Genomic DNA, 16,842 nt, shown 5'->3' with positions numbered 1-16,842 from the left:
TGAGGACAAGCCGCCGACCGCAGCCCTCCCGAGGCTCAGAAGCTGCAGACTTCAGCACTGCCGCGCCGGACAGCTCCCCGCCCGCAGCCTCCCCAGGACCAGGCCGGGCCCCAGGCTGCAGGGCGCGCGCGCGCGCGCGCACACGAGCCCTCCTGGAACTGGAAGGGGACCCAGGGTGCTCTCTGCTGGGGGCGGGGCTGGAGAGCTGCCCCTGCCGCCGCACAACCCTGGGGGGTGGAGCGGAGACAGGAGGTGAGAGCAGCGCAGGGGGCAGGGTCCCCGGCGCCTGGACACTGCTGGCCCTGGACGTGTGCGGATCTGCTGGCTGGGAGACCCCTTCTAGGTCACTTTGGCCCCCAAGGAAGCAGGCACGCCGGGGAAGGCACTGGCACACCTGCCCCCTGCCGGAAGCAGGAAACCCCAAAGCACAGCCTGCTCAGCTGCTCCCGTGAGGTCAGCTGTGGGAGCCACAGGCCAGGCTGCTGGCGCAGGCGTTCAGGGAGGAAGAGCCCGAGGCTGGGTGGCAGGAGGACAGGGCCGCCGCGGCTGCCCCACCTGGGCGCCGACTGCCTCGAGCACCTGCCGTCCTCCCTTGGGCAGTAAGCACTCAAACGGCCCCCAGAGAAAGGGCCACCAGGGCCGAGGGTGAGGCTGTGCATGGAGCCAAAGTACGGCAGAGGGACCAGACGTCCGTGGGAAGCTGGTCCATGCCCCCGGGGCGGCCCCAGCTCTGCGCCTGCCCTTACCCACACCCGCCCAGAGCTGCAGCTCAGGGGAGCGACCACTGAATGACGGGCCACCACCCTCACCTGCCATAAGCCCACGCCCCGCACAACCCCGCACAACGGAGCCCAAAGGGTGCTCCCTGCAGGTATGAACCATCACGGGCCTGCACTCTGCGTGCCCGGAAGGAGTGGAGCTCCAAGGCTGGGCAGAGCCACACCCTCCCCACCCCCACAGGGCCAGGTCCCTATTTCCCTGCAGCGCCACCCGCCAAGGGCAGGGGTGGGAAAGAGGGTGGGACGGGCACCCCCACGGACCTGCTGAGTGGTGATGCTGAGGTGAGGACCCCGGAAGTGGGGGAGCCCCGGGGGCGGGGCCATGGCGGGGACTCGGGCTCCAAGAAACAGCCCTTAAATGCTACAAACGCGGCCCCTGGCTGGATTTCTGCCAGCACGGAAAAGGAGTGTCACCTTCCCAGGGTGCCACGGGTGTGTGCCTTTTAAGAGCCCCTCTTTTCCAGACACAGCGCTAAAATATTTACAGCGAGACGATGTCGGGTGGGGGGTGAAGCAAAGACTGGTCACTGAGGCTGGGGTGGGCTCGCGGGGTCCAGGGCACTCCTTTCTCTACTTCTCAGTCTGGAATTGCCTGTATGCAGACAAGCGGTGCCCACGGCAGCCCAGGAACGTGGGGCCCGCACCCCGGGGGGAGACCCCCAGAACAGGGCATCTGCCAGCCAGATGGCAGCAGGCTGAGCACAAGAGGTCAGCGGGGTGGGGACGCAGCAGGGCAGGCTACCTCGCGGGCGCCACGGGGCAGAGGGAAGGAACGAGACAAGCCCCTCGGCCTGGCCCAGCTGGCCGGCCAGCTTTGCCACGGTCCCCCCATCCACTCTGCCCACTCACTGCCCCCAAACCAGCACTGCCTGAAATACCACCTCAGAGGGGATGAGCACGCACGACGTCCATCTGTCCAGCCTCGTCCTCGCTTCTCCCCGCCCAGCCCAAGCCCACTCTCAGGCACGCAGCCCAAGGGTTCCACCAGCTGCAGCAGCCACGCCGGGCCCGTGCTCGGCCCCAGGCCAGCAAGCCCCCTCGTGGAGGAGCCCCCCACTCTCACACCCGAGGCAGAACAGGGAGACCGACGCCCGGAGACACGTGATGCTCCCACCACTGAGTCTGGACTGGGGGCCCTGCCCACGGGCTGACCCCAGAGACCCCGGGTGCCCTGTGCCTTCCAGCTGACTCCTGGGGTGGCTGGAGTGGCCCTGGGACGGGCAGCTTGCCCAGCTCCGTCCTGACGCCATGGGACCAGGGGCGCACACACGCCAAGCGCCCCCACACTGACTGCCAGGGGCTGGGGAGTTGCAGGTGCACCCCCTCCGCAGGCATCAGAGCCACACTCGGTCTCTGGGGACCCTCACGTCCCTGCGGGGCCCGGCCAAGCACCAGCACCTCACCTGCTGGGGAGGGGACCTGCTCCTTGAGGCCACCCGGGCTCAGCTGCAGGCCTTCTGGGTCGACGGGGGTGGCAGAGCTCGCGGTTCCTGCCAGGCAGGGGCTTCTCCCAGCCTCTGTAGACCTGGGCGCCCTGCCCCCCTGCCGTAGTGCAGAGCAGCATCGACCCCAAGGAGGCTGGACACACACACTGGCAGTGCCCAGTGAGGGAAGCACCCAGTCCGCCCTGGGACTACTCTGGCCTCGTGGCCTGTGGTCCAGGCCGAAGTCAATCACAGGTGGGGGGCCCAGAGGGCTCCCAGGGGGCCCCCTCCAGCCCCCAAGGCTAACCAGGCGCTCCCTCCTCAGCCCCCACTCATCCTGGCCTTCCACCCAAGCCAGCAGCTGCCAGCAACGTGGAGTTGCCCGGGAGTACCCTGGCCAAGCCACTCGTCACAGATGCCACATTCCTGGCCGTTCAGCCTCCTGCTGCCCCCAAAACCCGCCCACGGCCCCAGAATGGAGCGGCAACCTGACACGTCCCCTGCCCCAGCCATGTCACTCAGGCCATGGGGGTTCACGCTGCCCTCCCACCTCTGCCCTGAGGCTGGGAAGGACAGCCCTGCTCTCTGGGAGCCAGGGGCCCTGCTGAGCCCAGGGTGGGCAGCAACGGCCCAAGTGCCCTGGGCCTCCCTCCCCTGCCAGCCCAGAGTCACACCCTCAGCCAGGCCCGTGAGCAGGGCCTGCAGGAGCCCGGGGGGGTGCAGCCCCCAGCCCCTGTGTGGGCGAGGATGTGGCAGCCACCTGGGGACACGGCTCTGCCCGCAAGGGCCAGCACCCCCAGGGTGTGGACCCAGGACACCTGCCAGCACTCCGCACACATGACCTCAGCGACCTCTGAAATGCAGCCAGAGGTGCTATCACCCCAGGGCACAGAGAAGAAACCGCAGCCCTGGGCCCCGAGGGACGGAAGCAGAGGAACAGGAAGAAGCCACCGGAAGACAAGGGTCGAGTTCTCAAGCTCGCTGGGCCCGCGGGAGCCTCCTTCTGCTGGGCGGGGGCTCCCAGCTGCCCAGCTCCAGAACACTGGCCTCTCAGAGGCCGCGGAACAAGGCCCAGGCCGCCTCTCAGGGCCCAGCCCACACAATCCCTGCTTTGTCCCCGCGGCCTCTGCCCAGCCCAGCCTCCACCTTGGCCAGGCCCGGGCAGCTGGCCGGGGGCAGCCCCGCTCGGCCGGCCGGCACCCTGGGGTGAAGCCTCGGGCAGGCCTCTGGGAAGCTCGGCCACACTTGGCCAGGACCTGGAGCTCGGGGAGGCCCACCCCCCAGTGCCGTGTGGCCTGGGCATGTCAGCCGGCCCACAGGGGCCGTCAGGGTGGGCCGGGCCTGGCACCGGGGAGGGCTCCACGGGAGAGGTCGTCCGGAGGCACCAGCTCGCCCCCGAACCCGGAAGCATGGCCTGCGGAAGGCAGGGCAGCGCAAGGGACCGCTCGCAGGGATGAAGGGGGTCCTTCCCCTCCGAGACCCTGGATGGCCCGACAGGCGCTGGCCTGCTGTCCTCCTGCTGGACTCGGTGCACCGCAGATGGGCCCCGACGCTCTTCCCAGCCTCAGAGCCGCCCGGAAACTTGGGAAACGCCGCTCGGCAGCCTGAGCTGCTGGGCACCAGAGCCCAGGCGGGCCGTCCCTGGGATGTGCCCCCGGACAGCGGCACAGAGGTCCAGGGTGGCCCCGAGGGCCTGGGGTGCAAGCCGCATGACCGGAGAGGCCAGCTCCCAGGGCCACAGGCAGGTGGCAAGGCCTCTCTCTGACCTTGAGCTCCCACCACGCAGGTGGCCTGACAACACTCATGCCGTGTGTGATAGGGGGCCTCCAGGGAGCACAAGCGTGGCCCCTCCTAGAGGCCACACGGTGCGGGTGGACACGGGCAGGAAGGGCCCCAGGCCCGGGGCTCCAGGCACAGCCTCTTCTTGGCACCAATGGGGCACCAACTTAAGAGCTGCCTGGCCCTTCCGAGTCCCCGAAGAAACTGGCCTCGAAGGCACAGGTACTCTCCAAAGCAGGTGCCAGTGACACGAAGTTGCCCTCGTGCGCGCCTGCCACAGGCCCTCGCACAGCACCGCTGATGCGGGGAGCTCGGCGACACAGGCCGTCCTCAGCCTGGGCCTCTGCCCGGGCCGGCCTGTCTGCTCCAGGCCCGCAGAAGGTGCCAGCACCGAGCAGGCCTGAGCTCGGGTGGAGAGGACACGGGTGGCGCTGCCGCCCGCCTCCTCCCCCCGCCCCCACCGCCCCCCAGCAGCTGCTCCCCCAGCTCTGACATTCTCAGGCCCAGGGGTCACCCCACAGATGAGCCCAGCGATGAAACCGGGGAAGGCGCAGGCTCAGGGCAGTGCTGGCTGCCGGCTGGGCAGCAGGGCACCCGGCATCCCACAAGGCAACTGGCTGTGGACGGCCGGGGGGCGGGGGGAGCACAAGGAGCTAGCCCTGGGGGCCCCAGTCTGCACACGCCCCAACCTGTCCAGCCAAGCCTGAGGTCACCCGTGAGGCCTGAGGTACCCCTCGCCACCCTCTAGAGGCCGGGGTGGGGGGCCTGGAGCGCCCGGACCCCGAGGCCCCTCTGCTCCTCTGCCCTGTCCAGCGGGGTGTACCCTCGGGGCCATGGCCAGCGTCGGCCTGGCTTCCCAGGGAAAGAGCCAGACCCGCACTCCCAGCACATGCTCTGGAGGCACCTCTGCACCCTGGCACGCGGTGGGCAGAGGCCGGCCACAGATGCCTCTTCCTCCATTGTGCTGGGGACCCTGGGGGTGGGGAGCCGCCGGCCTCGACGACCCCTGCGAGGAACTCCAGTGTGGAGGAACCCATGGCCGCAGCCGCACCAGGCAGCATCCAGCTCTGCCAAGGGCACTCCTCTCCCGGGCAGGTTGGCCTGGGCCGTGCCCCCTGCTCGCAGGGCCTCCCTGGTACAGAGCTGCTCCCCCAGCCCCACAGCGCCCACTGCCACGGACAGTGGTGAGGCAGGTGGGACACAGGGAACCTGAAGTGCTCAGAGCCACAGAGACCACTCTGGGAGCAGAGTCCGAGGTCTCTGTCCACCCCCGACCCCCCATCCCTACCTCCGCGAAACGGCCCAGCCCTCGTGGCGAGACCCCGGGACTCCCGCGCAGAGCTGTGGTCCCTCACCATGCACGGCCCACCCAGGGCCGGCTCTCAGCCAGGCGGGGGCTTCCTGGGGGAGGGGGGCTGGGCCTCAGGAGGACGGCTACAGGGCACCTGTCCCTCTCAGAGTCACTGACGGGGTGTCCCGCCACTCCAGGGGGCAGGGAGACGGGGGGGACACCCCTAGGCTATTCAAGAACAACCGGGCCGGTGCAGCGAACAAATCTGGGCTTCCCCACTGAACCCAGGAGCTGGTGCCCTTGACCAAAGCCCGAGTTCTGAGCCTGCTTCCTCGCTTATGCAACAGGTTAGGGAGACGGAGGCTGCCCTGCGGCACAGAGCGGCAGGCCCTGGGCTCACAGCGAGGGCAGCGTGCCCTGCTCACTGCATGACAGGTGGCTCACGCGTGGCCCACGCGTGGCCCTGGCCCCATCCACCCTGCTCTGTCCACCTTCCCCGCGCACCCAAGTCCAATGCCTCCAGCCACACAGGGAGGCCCCTGCTCCAGGCCTCAGCACCCCAGGCACCCCAGGCCGGGTCCTGGGCCAGCCCCTGCCCCCGCCCCATCCCAGGGCTCACAAGCTGTAGCCACTGACTGGCTCGAAAGCTGCCTCCAGCTCAACTTTTTTTTTTTTTTTTTTGTCTTCTTGCCTTTTCCTGGGCCACTCCCACGGCACATGGAAGGTCCCAGGCTAGGGGTCTAATTGGAGCTGTAGCCCCCGGACTACACCAGAGCCACAGCAACGTGGCATCCGAGCTGCATCTGCAACCTACACCACAGCTCACGGCAACACCGGATCCTTAATCCACTGAGCAAGGCCAGGGAGCAACCTCATGGTTCCTAGTCGGATTCGTTAACCACTGCGCCACGGCGGGAACTCCCGGTTCAACTTTCTTGAACTGACCTGGTCCTCCATGCCCAGGGGCTGCCTCCCGCCTCCACCTCCGGCTCTGCGTCCCGCTCCAGCTCCAGCCAAGGGTCATGCCAGGGTCTGCCAGACTCTCCCTCCAGCTCACCTGCTTCTCTCTGCTCACACCTGCCTCTGCTCCCCGCTCACCTGTCCCTCCCTCTCTCACCTGCCCCATCTTCCCTAGGAGGCCTCTCTAGCCTGCCTGCCACCAGCACCCACATTAGTTCTCCCAAGAGAGAGCCTGGAGGGGCTCCTCGCCCAGCCCTCCCACCGGTCTGCGAGCCCAGCCCGGTAAGCGGCAGGGAGGCCCCGACCCGCACCTTCTCTCCTCAGCTGACCCCTCGCGTGCAAGCCCCGCCTCAGCCCCCCCACCTGCCACCCACCAGGAGGGGGACCCGGCTCCCCATCTCCCTCCTCCCTCGGGGTCTTCCTGGCCCCAAGTTGGCCACGCCCTGGTTTGCGCTGCTCCTTCTCCTGAGGGCTGGAGGGGTGCAGATGGCACGGCCTACACAACTCGCCTCCTGGACCCGCCAGAGGGGCCCCTCCCCACCTGAAGAGGCCTCTCCCGGATCAAGGAGAGGCCAGGCGGAGCCTCGGCAGTGAACGCCACCCCACACAGCGACACCGGCCCCCAGCAGGCCCAGAAGGCCCGTCCCCGACCAGAAACCACCTCCCCCGGGCTGCCGGCAGAGGTGACGCCAGGCCGCCAAGGACAGCCGGGCGGAGGAGATGACTTCTGATCACAGCCTTGCCAGGCCTGACGCGGGGCCAACACCAGCAGAAGTGACGGACCCGCTTCCCGAGCCCGACGCCGAACAGCCAGTGGCTAAAAAGATGCAACAGAAAGGCACACTGGCCCCCGTGGGCCCCCAGAAGGGGTGGCCCTGCCCAGCTGCACTCCACCCTTGGAGCACCCCCACCCCGCGTCGGATCCCCCAGAGGCAGCGTCTGGGGAGAGCAGCAGGCCCCCCCGCTGGGAGCATGCCAGCCAGGGTGCCCGGGCCCCACTGCCCCAAGTGGCCCAAAGCCACAGACGCCTGCTGCCCTCAGCAATCCTTTACAGGACCCGGAGGTGGGGGACAACAGCAGGGAGGACAGAGGTGTCCCTGGGACGAGGAGGGTCAACCACGGGCCCCACCAGGCCGCGGGCCTGGAGGCTGCACCACTCCAGGCCAGTGGCCCGCAGCCGACAGCCCAGGAGGGTGGCGCCAGCACATTCTTCCCCCAAGATGCCTGGCAGAGAGCCGAGCCCCACGTAAGGTCCGACGTTTATCTCAGGAGCAAAGGGACAGGCCTGGGAAATGACAGCTTTCTTGGCATTTGGAGCCCAAGGCCGGCCGGCCAGCCAAGTGGCCGGGCCCAGCGCACACACCAGGAGGCCCCGCGTCCACCAGTCTTCACGTGATCCCTCAACGGAAGGGATGCGGAGATGGGTGCCAAGGGGACGCCCCCCAGCCTTCCCGGGAAGCAGGCGCTCCCGCCGCCAGAATCTGGGGTGGGGGTGGGGGCAGCTCACCCGTGAGGCCAGAAGGAACAGAGAGCGGACAGACCCCCAGAGAGGGCCTCGACGTGACGGAGAGCCCGTTCCACTCCAAAGGGAGGGGCCCGAGGCGGGAGGCCGCTGGCTGCAGGGGCCCCCCCGAGCTGCTTCTAAGCCTCCCAGGGCAGCAAGTCACCCCCCAGCCCACATCCTTTTGTGCTCACGACTGTTAATCCCAGCGGAAACCTCCGTCATTAAGTGCACGACAGCCTGACTCAATGAAGAGTAGGGAGACCGGCCCTGCCCACGGAGACCGGCTCCTAGAATTCACTGCTGCCACCACTTACACGCCAGGGTTTCCTTATGACATCTTCCTGGCAAGGTGATGAGATTATTTCGCTGCCGCCTGCTTTCTGCCACCCGAGCCCCTCCTCCCCCGTTGAGGACGCCACCAACTACAGCTGTTTCTCCCAGGAAATAGGAGTACTTAGAACTCAGGTGGCCACACGCTGCCTGCCACCTCCTCCTCGAACCCAGGCCCTGCCGCCCCCACTCCCAAGGGCACTGCACCACTGCCCAGGGCCCGTGGGTGCCTCAGCAGTTGGCACAAGGGCTGTCGACCCAGCAAGGGGTGCAGGGGAGCGTCCACTGCCTCCCGCCCAGACCCCTTCAGGAGTTCCGGCTTCAGTTACATCACAGCCACTGCCCGCCACCACCCCCCCCCCCCGCCCCCCCAGCCCCAGGCTTGGCCCACTTTTCTGCCACCTCCAGGCTCCGCCTCTGGGCCCACCTGGGGGCTCTTGGGGGAGGGCCCGCTGCATCCCAGGCTCGAGCAGCTCCCCCCCCCCCGCCCCCCCCCGCACCAGGGGAAGGACCCAGCCCTGCGGCCCAGCCCTCCTCCTCCCTGTCTCCGCTCCCCTGCTGCCCTAGGTCGAAGGAAGGTCCCCTGCTGCACAGGGACGAGGAGCCAGTGGCGATCGGACCTCTGGGCTGCCGAGAGCGGCCCATCCGGAGAGAAGAAAGAAAATGGCTGAGCCTAGCCTCCCACAAAGCGACTCTGGGCACGCCTGGCCAGCCAGATGAGAGCGCTGGCAGGGGCTGCAATCTAACGGGCTCGCCAGAAAGACAGTCGCCCAGGACCAGCCGGGAGCCCGCTCCTCCCGCCGGCCAGGGGTCCGCCGCACCGCCGCTGTGGGATCCGCGGCCGGCGATCCGCGGTCGGGCCCAGGGCAGCCTCCCTCTCCCTCCCCTGGGGGAGTGCGGTGTCGCAGACATTCCGAGCAATGGCTGGGAGGAGAGAGGCGCTGTCCAGCCCTCTCGGTGGCCCGGGCACTCTCCCACTCCCACCGTGGAGGGAGGTCCCGGCCCGGCCAGAGCGGCCCGCTACCCCGCAGGACGCGCGGCGCGGCCTCTCGGTCCGCAGGCCGCGGGACTCGGGGGTCGCGGCCGGGGGCGCGCGGCTCGGGGCGCAGCTGCTCGGGCAGCACGCCTATTAGCACGGCCGCGGCAGACGGCAGATGGGCACCCGCTCAGCCCCCTCCTCCCGCGGCACAATGGGCCCCGCCGCTCGGGCGCACAATGCGGCCGGGGCTGCGCACCTGCAGCCCGGCCGAGGGGCGCTGGCTCGGCCCGTGCGCCCCCGTCCGCGCCGCGTGTCCTTGGGCCGCGCTCGGCGGACCGCAGCCGCGCGCCTCGCGGGGCTCCGCGGCTGGACCCGGCGCCTGGCCGCCCATTGTTCGCGGCCGCGGGCCGGGGCGGCGGGCTGGGCCTGCAGCACACCGCTCGGGGCGGCCTCCGTCCCGGGCCCCGGCTTGGCGCGCCAGCGCCAGCCTCCGCAGCGGCGTGACCGTTCGCCCCCGGTGCTTCCCGGTCCCCTGACGCCCCCAGTTCCCACCGGTGTCCCCGGTCCCCTGGCCCCTCCATGTGCCGGGTCCCCTCGGCCCCAGCCCCCGCCGGCCCGCACGCACCTGTCTGCCCCTTGCCCAGCGTCTTCTCCAGCCGGTAGGGCCCCACATACTGCGCGTGCTGCGCCCCGCCGCCGTCCTTCCCCGTCGATGTCATCGCTCCCGGGCCCGGCGCCGGCGAGGTGGGCGCCCCGGGCGGGCGGGCGGCGGCAGGGAGGGGCCGCGTCCGTCCGCGTCCGTCCGTCCGTCCGCTGGGCCGGGTCGGCGGCGCCCGGCGGGCCGCGCTCGCTCCGCGCCCCCCGCGCCTCCCCCGCGCCACCGCCCCCCGCGCCTGCGCTCGCTCGGATGCCGCCCGCCTGCTCTGCCTCCGCCTCTCCGAGAGGACCGGGCGGGCGGGGGCACCAGGCTTCCGCCGCCGCCGCCGCCGCCGCCGCCGCCGCCGCCGCCGCCGAGGCCCGCGCCCCGCGCCCCCAACGCACGCCCGTCAGTCAGTCCGCGGCCACGCAGCCGAGCCGAGCCGAGCCGCTGAGCCGAGCCGAGCCGAATCGAGCCGAGCCGCCGAGCCCAGCCGAGCCGAGCCGAGCCGCCGAGCCCAGCCGAGCTGCCAGCCGAGCCCAGACGAGCGCAGCCGGACGCAGCGGCGGCAGCGAATGGCTCTCGCGCCAGCCAATCAGCGCTACCGGCCAATCAGCGGCGCCCTCTACCCCCCCCATCCCGCCCCGCCGCGGCGCGCGCTCGGGGGAGTTGGTCTCCCCGAGGAGAGGCCTGGGAGGCGTCCGGGCGGGGTCCAGGCGAGGCCGCGCAGGGCCGGGCCGGGCCGGGCCGGGGGGCGGGGCAGGTCGAGGCCCGGGCGTCTCCGGCCCTCCGCCCGCAGTCCCCGGCCCTCCGGCCCCGCCCGGCCGCAGAGCTGCGGGTGCCACACGGCCCTCCCTTAAAGCGCATCCCGGGACAGTGCCGGCGGCGGGCCTTGGGGGTGGGCAGGCTGCCGCCCTGGCTCCTGGCACGGTCCCTGCTGGCTGCGACCACCAGGGGTGGGAAGGAGTTCCGAGCTCCTCCCCACCCCCTCCTCGGGGCGAGCGCTGCAGGCTTGTGGCCCCGCCGTGACCTTGCGTGTCCCGAGGCTGTGCCCAGGATGCTGCCCTCCTCCGCTTTCCCGTGTGCATAACGGTGACCGGCATAGCGGGCTTAGGCTCTCAGTCAAGGTCACACAGCGGGCCTTTGTGCAGGCCTCTCTTCTGGGCCGGACGCTTACGCGGAGGGTGCGCCCACCGACGGCTCCCGGGAGGAGTCTGCAGAGGCAGCTGGACCTCGAGGGCCCCTGTTTATTGCGGAAAAGACGCTTGCTGCCTTAAGCTAGTGCTGGAGAGAACGGTGGGAGAAGAGAGGTGAGGGCCCAGAGCAGGGAGCCCCCAACCCTGCAGGTGGGGGCGTCCCACACCCTTTGAGCCACTGGGTGTCTTGAGGCGGCACAGGGTCTGCCGCCAGGTCTGGGGTGGCTAACTTTCACCTGCAGGGTTTCTGCAGCCTCCTGGGGCTCCACAGCCAGCTCTCTCCCATAATCCTCTGCTCCTGCCCACCCTGGCATGGATGGGGGGTGACCTCTGGAAACTCCCAGCTCGTCCCGCACCCCTTCCCTTTCTGGGAGGGGCTGTTTGCAGTTCCTTCTTCCCCTATGCAGCTCAGGAAAGGGAGCCCGACCTCAAAACAGGGCTCCCGGAGCCCTTGCGGGTTCCATGCTTGCTTCCTGCTCGTTTCTTTAAAGGTTGTGGGTAAGAGGGGTCTACAGCCACCCACTAGTAGAACTAACAAGTGAGCTCGGCAAAATCACAGGATACAAAGCCCAAAGATAAAAACCCTACCTCTGCGTCCTAACGGTGGGCCATTAGACATGGAAATTATAAAAACACTACAATTCAAAGATATAATCAAAAACCATGAATTACTTAGAGGGACACTTAACGGAACATATGAGAGCTCTGTGCTCAGAACACTATAAAACACCGAGACTTAAACAGACCTAAATAACTTGTGTTGCCAGGCGGGGGAGGGAGGGTGGGATGGACGTGGAGTTTGGGGTTGGTAGGTGCACGCTATCCATTGAGGATGGGCAAGCAATGAGGTCGCGCTGCACAGCACAGGGAACCCTAGGCAGGCTCTCGTGACAGACTGTGGCGGACGAGGGTATAATAACAGGAATGTGAGAAAAGGAAAAGTCATGTGTATACACCTGAATACACATGTATATACGAATATATGACTGGATCTTGGCTGTAGAGCAGAAATTGATACCACACTGTAAATCAACTATACTTTACTTTAAAAAAACAAAATAAAAAGACCTGAATACATGGAGAGTCATTCCATATTGGCTTCCAAACCCAACTTGGGTTTGCCCATCTACTGCCACTGGGTTGTGGTGAAGAAACGTGCAGGTTATGGCAGGGTCAAGCAAGGCGCGCGGGCAGCTCCTGTCCAGCCCCGAACTCCCCCGCGGCTTCCAGGAGGGGTCTCTACAGACCGTGTGAGGTGGGCTGGGGTGGGGGGTGATCAGCTCGCGCCCAATCTCCGATTGGTTGGTGGTGAGGTCACAGGTGGTGTTTTGAGAATCTCGGTCCTCCGCCTTCTGGTTCCAGCTGGTCTGGGGTCTCCCGGCTGGGGGTCAGCGTGCAGTCAACGGCTTCCACCAGGTGGGGGCGTCCGTCTGTGCAAAACAGCCCAAGGCCGCGGCTCAGGATGTGCCCTATGGCCCTGGAGGAGGGACCAGGTCCTCAGCTTTGTCTGATGGCTCAGCAGCTGTGACAGCATCTTGCTTGACCCTCGTCCTTTGTTTCTGCATTTTCTCACTTCTCTGATTCAGTCTGCTCTTTGGAACTTGGGGAAGGCCTTGCTACAGACAGGAGGTGGGGCACGTGGGGAGGGGACCTGAACTGAAGCCCCTGCAGGGTCCCACTTGGTTTCATGCTCACCGATTCCAAGATTCAATATTAAAATAATGATTCTCCCCAAACTGATCTATAAATTCAATGCAATCTCATACAGAACCACTTAGGATTTTTTTTAAGAAATTGACAAGCTGATTCTAAAATATGTGAAGAAATACAAAGGACGAAGGTTCGTCCAAACAAGACAAAGAAGAAAGAACCTGGGAGGCTCTTGTTCCCTGATTTCAAGTCTTACGAAGCTACAGAGTCAAGACAGAACGGTGTTGGCTTTAAGGTAGACACAGAAGTCAAAGAATGAGGCCAGAGTTCAGAAATCAGTCCTTCCGTTGATGACAACAGGTTTTCAACAGAGGTGCCGAGGTAAAGCCCTGGAGAGAGACAGTCACTCCAGCAAAGGTACTGAAATAATTGGACATCCGCGTGCTCACAGAGAACCTCGAAGCTTAGCTTGCGCTATCTGCAAATAGCAACTACATTATTACTATTCGGGAACATTTTTGCATTTTTTGCACGTTTCGTTGAAGCCGAGTGGATTTAGCGGTTGCGATCATTCCTGCGGGACCACACGTGAGTCGGTGATACAGGGCCGCGCAGCCAACTCTCTTTCGGGTTCTTCGCCCCCGGAGATGGTCACGGAACACCGGGCAGAGGTCTCAGTGCTGTGCGGCCGGTCCCAGGTGGCCAGTCACTCCAGACACCTCGCTGCGCATATGCCAGACCCAAAACCCCGGCTGTCCCCGTCGGTAACCATAAGTTTGTTTTCAAAGTCCATGAGTCTGTTTTGGTTCTGCAAGTAAGTTCATTTGCATTCTTTTCTAGAGTCTCATGGGATGTTTGTCTTTCACAGTCTAACTTCACTTAGTAGGTCTACGCATAATATTTATTAACATCAACCAGCAATAATACAGACATAAATGCACCCACTATAAATATAAAACGTCTAGGAGAACCTCTCTGTGTCCTTGGGGATGCAAAGATTTATTAAAATGCGACGTGAAAAGCAGAAACCATAAAATTTAAAGAATAATATATTGGACATTATCAAAATGTTTTGGTCTTTTTTTCTTTTTTTTGTCTCTTTAGGGCTGCACCTGCAGCTTATGGAGGTTTCCAGGCTAGGGGTCCAATCGCAGCTACAGCTGCCAGCCTGCACCACAGCCATGCGGGATCTGAGCTGCGTCTGCAACCTACACCACAGCTCACGGCAACGCTGGATCCTTGACCCACTGAGCAAGGCCAGGGATTGAATCCACGTCCTCAGTGATACTGGTCGGGTTCGTTAACCACTGAGCCGTGACGGGAGCAGAGAAAGAAAGTGAAGGGAGCGGAGTCGAATCTCCACCGCAGCCCCACGTTCCCCGGGGCAGGGCCGATGCTGCAGGTCCCCAGCGCCCAGGCCCTGGCCCTGCGGAGGCCGTGCTGGAAAGAGAAGGCTCGCGCCGCACCACGAGGCCAGGCCAGAGGGCAGGGGAGGGGCTCTGGGCACCTCGCGCTGCATCTGGAGGCAGGAGTTCTCTCCCCGCTCCCACCGTCCCCCACCCCACTGGCACCCCAGGCCCAGGAGCAACCATTCTGGCTCCTGCACCTGCACATGTTTTCCGAGGCCGAGGATGGGCGGAGTCTGCCCTCCTTCTGCGGTGCCTGAGCTTCAGGGCACTGGGGATTAAAGACAGCGCGGCCACCCCCCGCCCCTCAGCTGCCCACCCTCTGCCCTGGACAGAGAATCACACAGACAATGACATGATTACATGGGTGGATGGCATAAGGGAGCTCAGAGCCAAGGAAGAGCTGGGTTGGGGGCCCTGGGCCAGCCCACCCACAGCCACAGCTTCAGCTTGAGCAATGAACTGGGGAGAAGGTAATGGGGGTGTGTCAGCTGGACCAGGTGTCTCTGCTGGCATCTCTGATGCTGCCTCCCCCAACCCCTCTCCACCTCTGGCCCCTGGGGAGCGAGATGGGCCCCCCAGGCTGGCCCCCTGCCACCCTCTGCCTCTCTCCTCCTTCCTGTGTGTTCTCGCCTCCTCTTCCCGATGCCCCACCCCCCACCGCCACCCGGCCCACCTCTGCTGTTGGAAAACGGCTGGCCTGACCCACACATCAGCTTCAGCCTGGAAGGGGGCAGTTCTGGACACGACGCCCTCCGCCATGGTCTACAGCACCCTCTCTGCTGCCCATCAGGGGCTGGTCGGTGAGGGGGCAGGGGTCTCTGGGCCCAGCCGTGCGGCCCCTGTGCGGCCCACGCCCCAGCCCGCCTGGTGGAAAGCAGCACCTGTCGCCCTGGGAGGACGTTAGCTGCTCAACGCCGACTCTACCGGAGCCTGTCGGAGGGGGTCTCAGGCTGAGGAGGGACAGGCTTTCGGGCGGGGGAGGCAGGGAACGCTCCTGCTCCTCTCACCCGCCCACCGGCCCCGCAGGGCCAGCTTCGCTCTCCTGCCCCCCGTGGTGGCCTGGGGCACCCTGCCTTCGGCTCTGGCGTCCGGGTGGGGGCCTGGGAGCCCGTGGGAGAGGCCGGACCGGAGGGCTGGGGGCAGTCCGAGCACCTGGAGGATCCTTTTCTGGTGGCCGTTTGTGTGTGGGCGAAGGGAGCAGGGGCCAGTATGGCAAGAACGCCGTGTCCGCACGGGGCACGGTGCACGAATGCCCAGGAAGCCTTGGAAGGAGGCAGCCAGCCTCGGATCCTCGGAAAGGCCAAGGGGATGGAGGGCCTGGGGCGCGTCAGGCCCGCGTGCTCTGCAGGCTGCAGGCGTCGGCCCCATCCCTGCAGCCTCTCCTCTGACTGAGAAAGTGAGCCTCCACCCTCGTCCGGAGAGGCCATCGCCCCGCCCTTCAGCAGAGGCGGCACCTGCTGGCGTAGCCCCTCCCAGGGAGGGAGGTGACCCTGGGTGTCCAGGAGGGTGTGCAGCTGAGAAGACAGGCCAGAGGGACGGGGAGGGACCGCACGGTCGGGGGGAGGGGGGGTGGGCCTGCCGAGAAGGCAGGAGGGGCTCTGTGGACCCAGGATGGGAGGGGCGGGGCAGGGGGGCGCAGGAGGAGGAGGAGGAGGAGCTTTGCAGGGAGGCCTGGGACAAGGACGTTTGAAAGGCTCTCTTGGGAAAATGCTGCTTATCTGACTCCTAATTAGCAAGCCATGTGTGCGAGCGTTTTTCCGTTACAAGTGCGTGCTTTAGCTCAATTTATTTCTGAGTATTTTATTCTTTAGGACGCTCTTACAAACACCGCTTATTTTTATGCTTTTTTCTTTTTTTCAGCCACAGCCATGGCATATGGAAACTCCCAGGCCAGGGATCGAATCCGCGCCGCAGCTGCGGCAGCGCCGGATCCTTAAACCCACTATGCTGGGTGGGGCATCAAACCCGGTACCTGCACAGCAACAACGCCAGAACCCTAACCTGCAGAGCCACAGCAGGAACTCCAATATAAGAGTTCTTTAATTTCACTTTTAGCTTGCTCTTGCTAGCGTATATAAATACACATGGTTTTCGCATTGTGTCCTGAGAATCTGCTAAGTGTACTAGTTCTGGCAGATGTAGTAGATTCCTTAAGTTTTCGAGCTCATGCCATCTGCTTATAAAGATCGGTTTCCTTTTTCCTTTACCGTCTGGACGACTGTGTTTCTTCTTCTTGCCTCGTCACCCTGTCCAGGACCTCCAGTAGTGTTAACCAGGAATGGCAAAGAGGCGACATCCTTGTCTTGCTCCCGACGTCGGGAGGAAAGCCACTGGTCTGCCACTGTTAATAAGGGATCCGGGGCAGGTTTTCTGGAACTGCTCTTTGTGAGATGGAAGAAATTCACTTCAACTCCTAAGCTGTTAAATGTTTTTTTCATGCAGAGTTGTCGTCTTTTGTCAGATGCTTTCCTCAGGTCTATGGAGACAGTATGGCTTTTAAAAACACAATTGATACAGTGTATTCTATTAATTGATTTTCTGACACTAAGCCAACTTCACGTCCCTGGGGCCCATCCCACTTGGTCATGGGGTACCATGTTGATGGACCCTGTTGGCTACCATTTTGCCGAGGGCTTTCGTGTCTACATTCATGGGATATGTTGGTGTGTTGTTTTCTGTGCTGTCTTTGGTTTTGCTATCAACGTGGTGCTGGCCTCATAGGAGGAGTTGGGAAGTGCCCTCCCCGGAAGGGTCTGTGAAAGATTTGGTATGGATTCTTCATCAGCGTTTGGGAAAATTCACCAGAGAAGCCATCTGGACGAGGGTTTGTCCTTGTGGGAATCTAAATTACCAGTTCAATCTTTTTTACGTGTTACATGTCTATTCAGATTTTCTATTTCTTCT

General features: G+C 64.9%; 1 protein-coding gene across 10 annotated transcripts in view; it reads right to left on the bottom strand.

Annotated features, from left to right (window-relative positions):
- The window catches only part of BRSK2 (BR serine/threonine kinase 2), a 56,801-nt gene extending 46,635 nt beyond the window's left edge, over window positions 1-10,166 (bottom strand). For 6 of the 10 annotated variants that reach the window (XR_007134311.1, XR_007134312.1, XM_047774912.1 and 3 more), the window contains exon 1: window positions 9,672-9,784. Coding sequence is in view for 7 of the 10 variants with exons in the window: in XM_047774912.1 (XP_047630868.1) it covers window positions 9,672-9,765 (94 nt within the window). In the remaining 3 variants the exon portion in view is untranslated. Of the gene's footprint in view, window positions 1-9,671 lie in introns of all 10 variants that reach the window. The other 4 variants (XR_007134313.1, XM_047774914.1, XM_047774910.1 and 1 more) reach the window with 1 other exon arrangement.
- Between the last annotated feature and the right edge of the window lie 6,676 nt (window positions 10,167-16,842).

The sequence above is a fragment of the Phacochoerus africanus genome, chromosome 4 (assembly GCF_016906955.1).
Source record: "Phacochoerus africanus isolate WHEZ1 chromosome 4, ROS_Pafr_v1, whole genome shotgun sequence".
NCBI classification, from domain to species: Eukaryota; Metazoa; Chordata; class Mammalia; order Artiodactyla; family Suidae; genus Phacochoerus; species Phacochoerus africanus.
The sequence above is the reverse complement of the archived record's forward strand: the minus strand, read 5'-3'. Positions and strand labels throughout refer to the sequence as shown.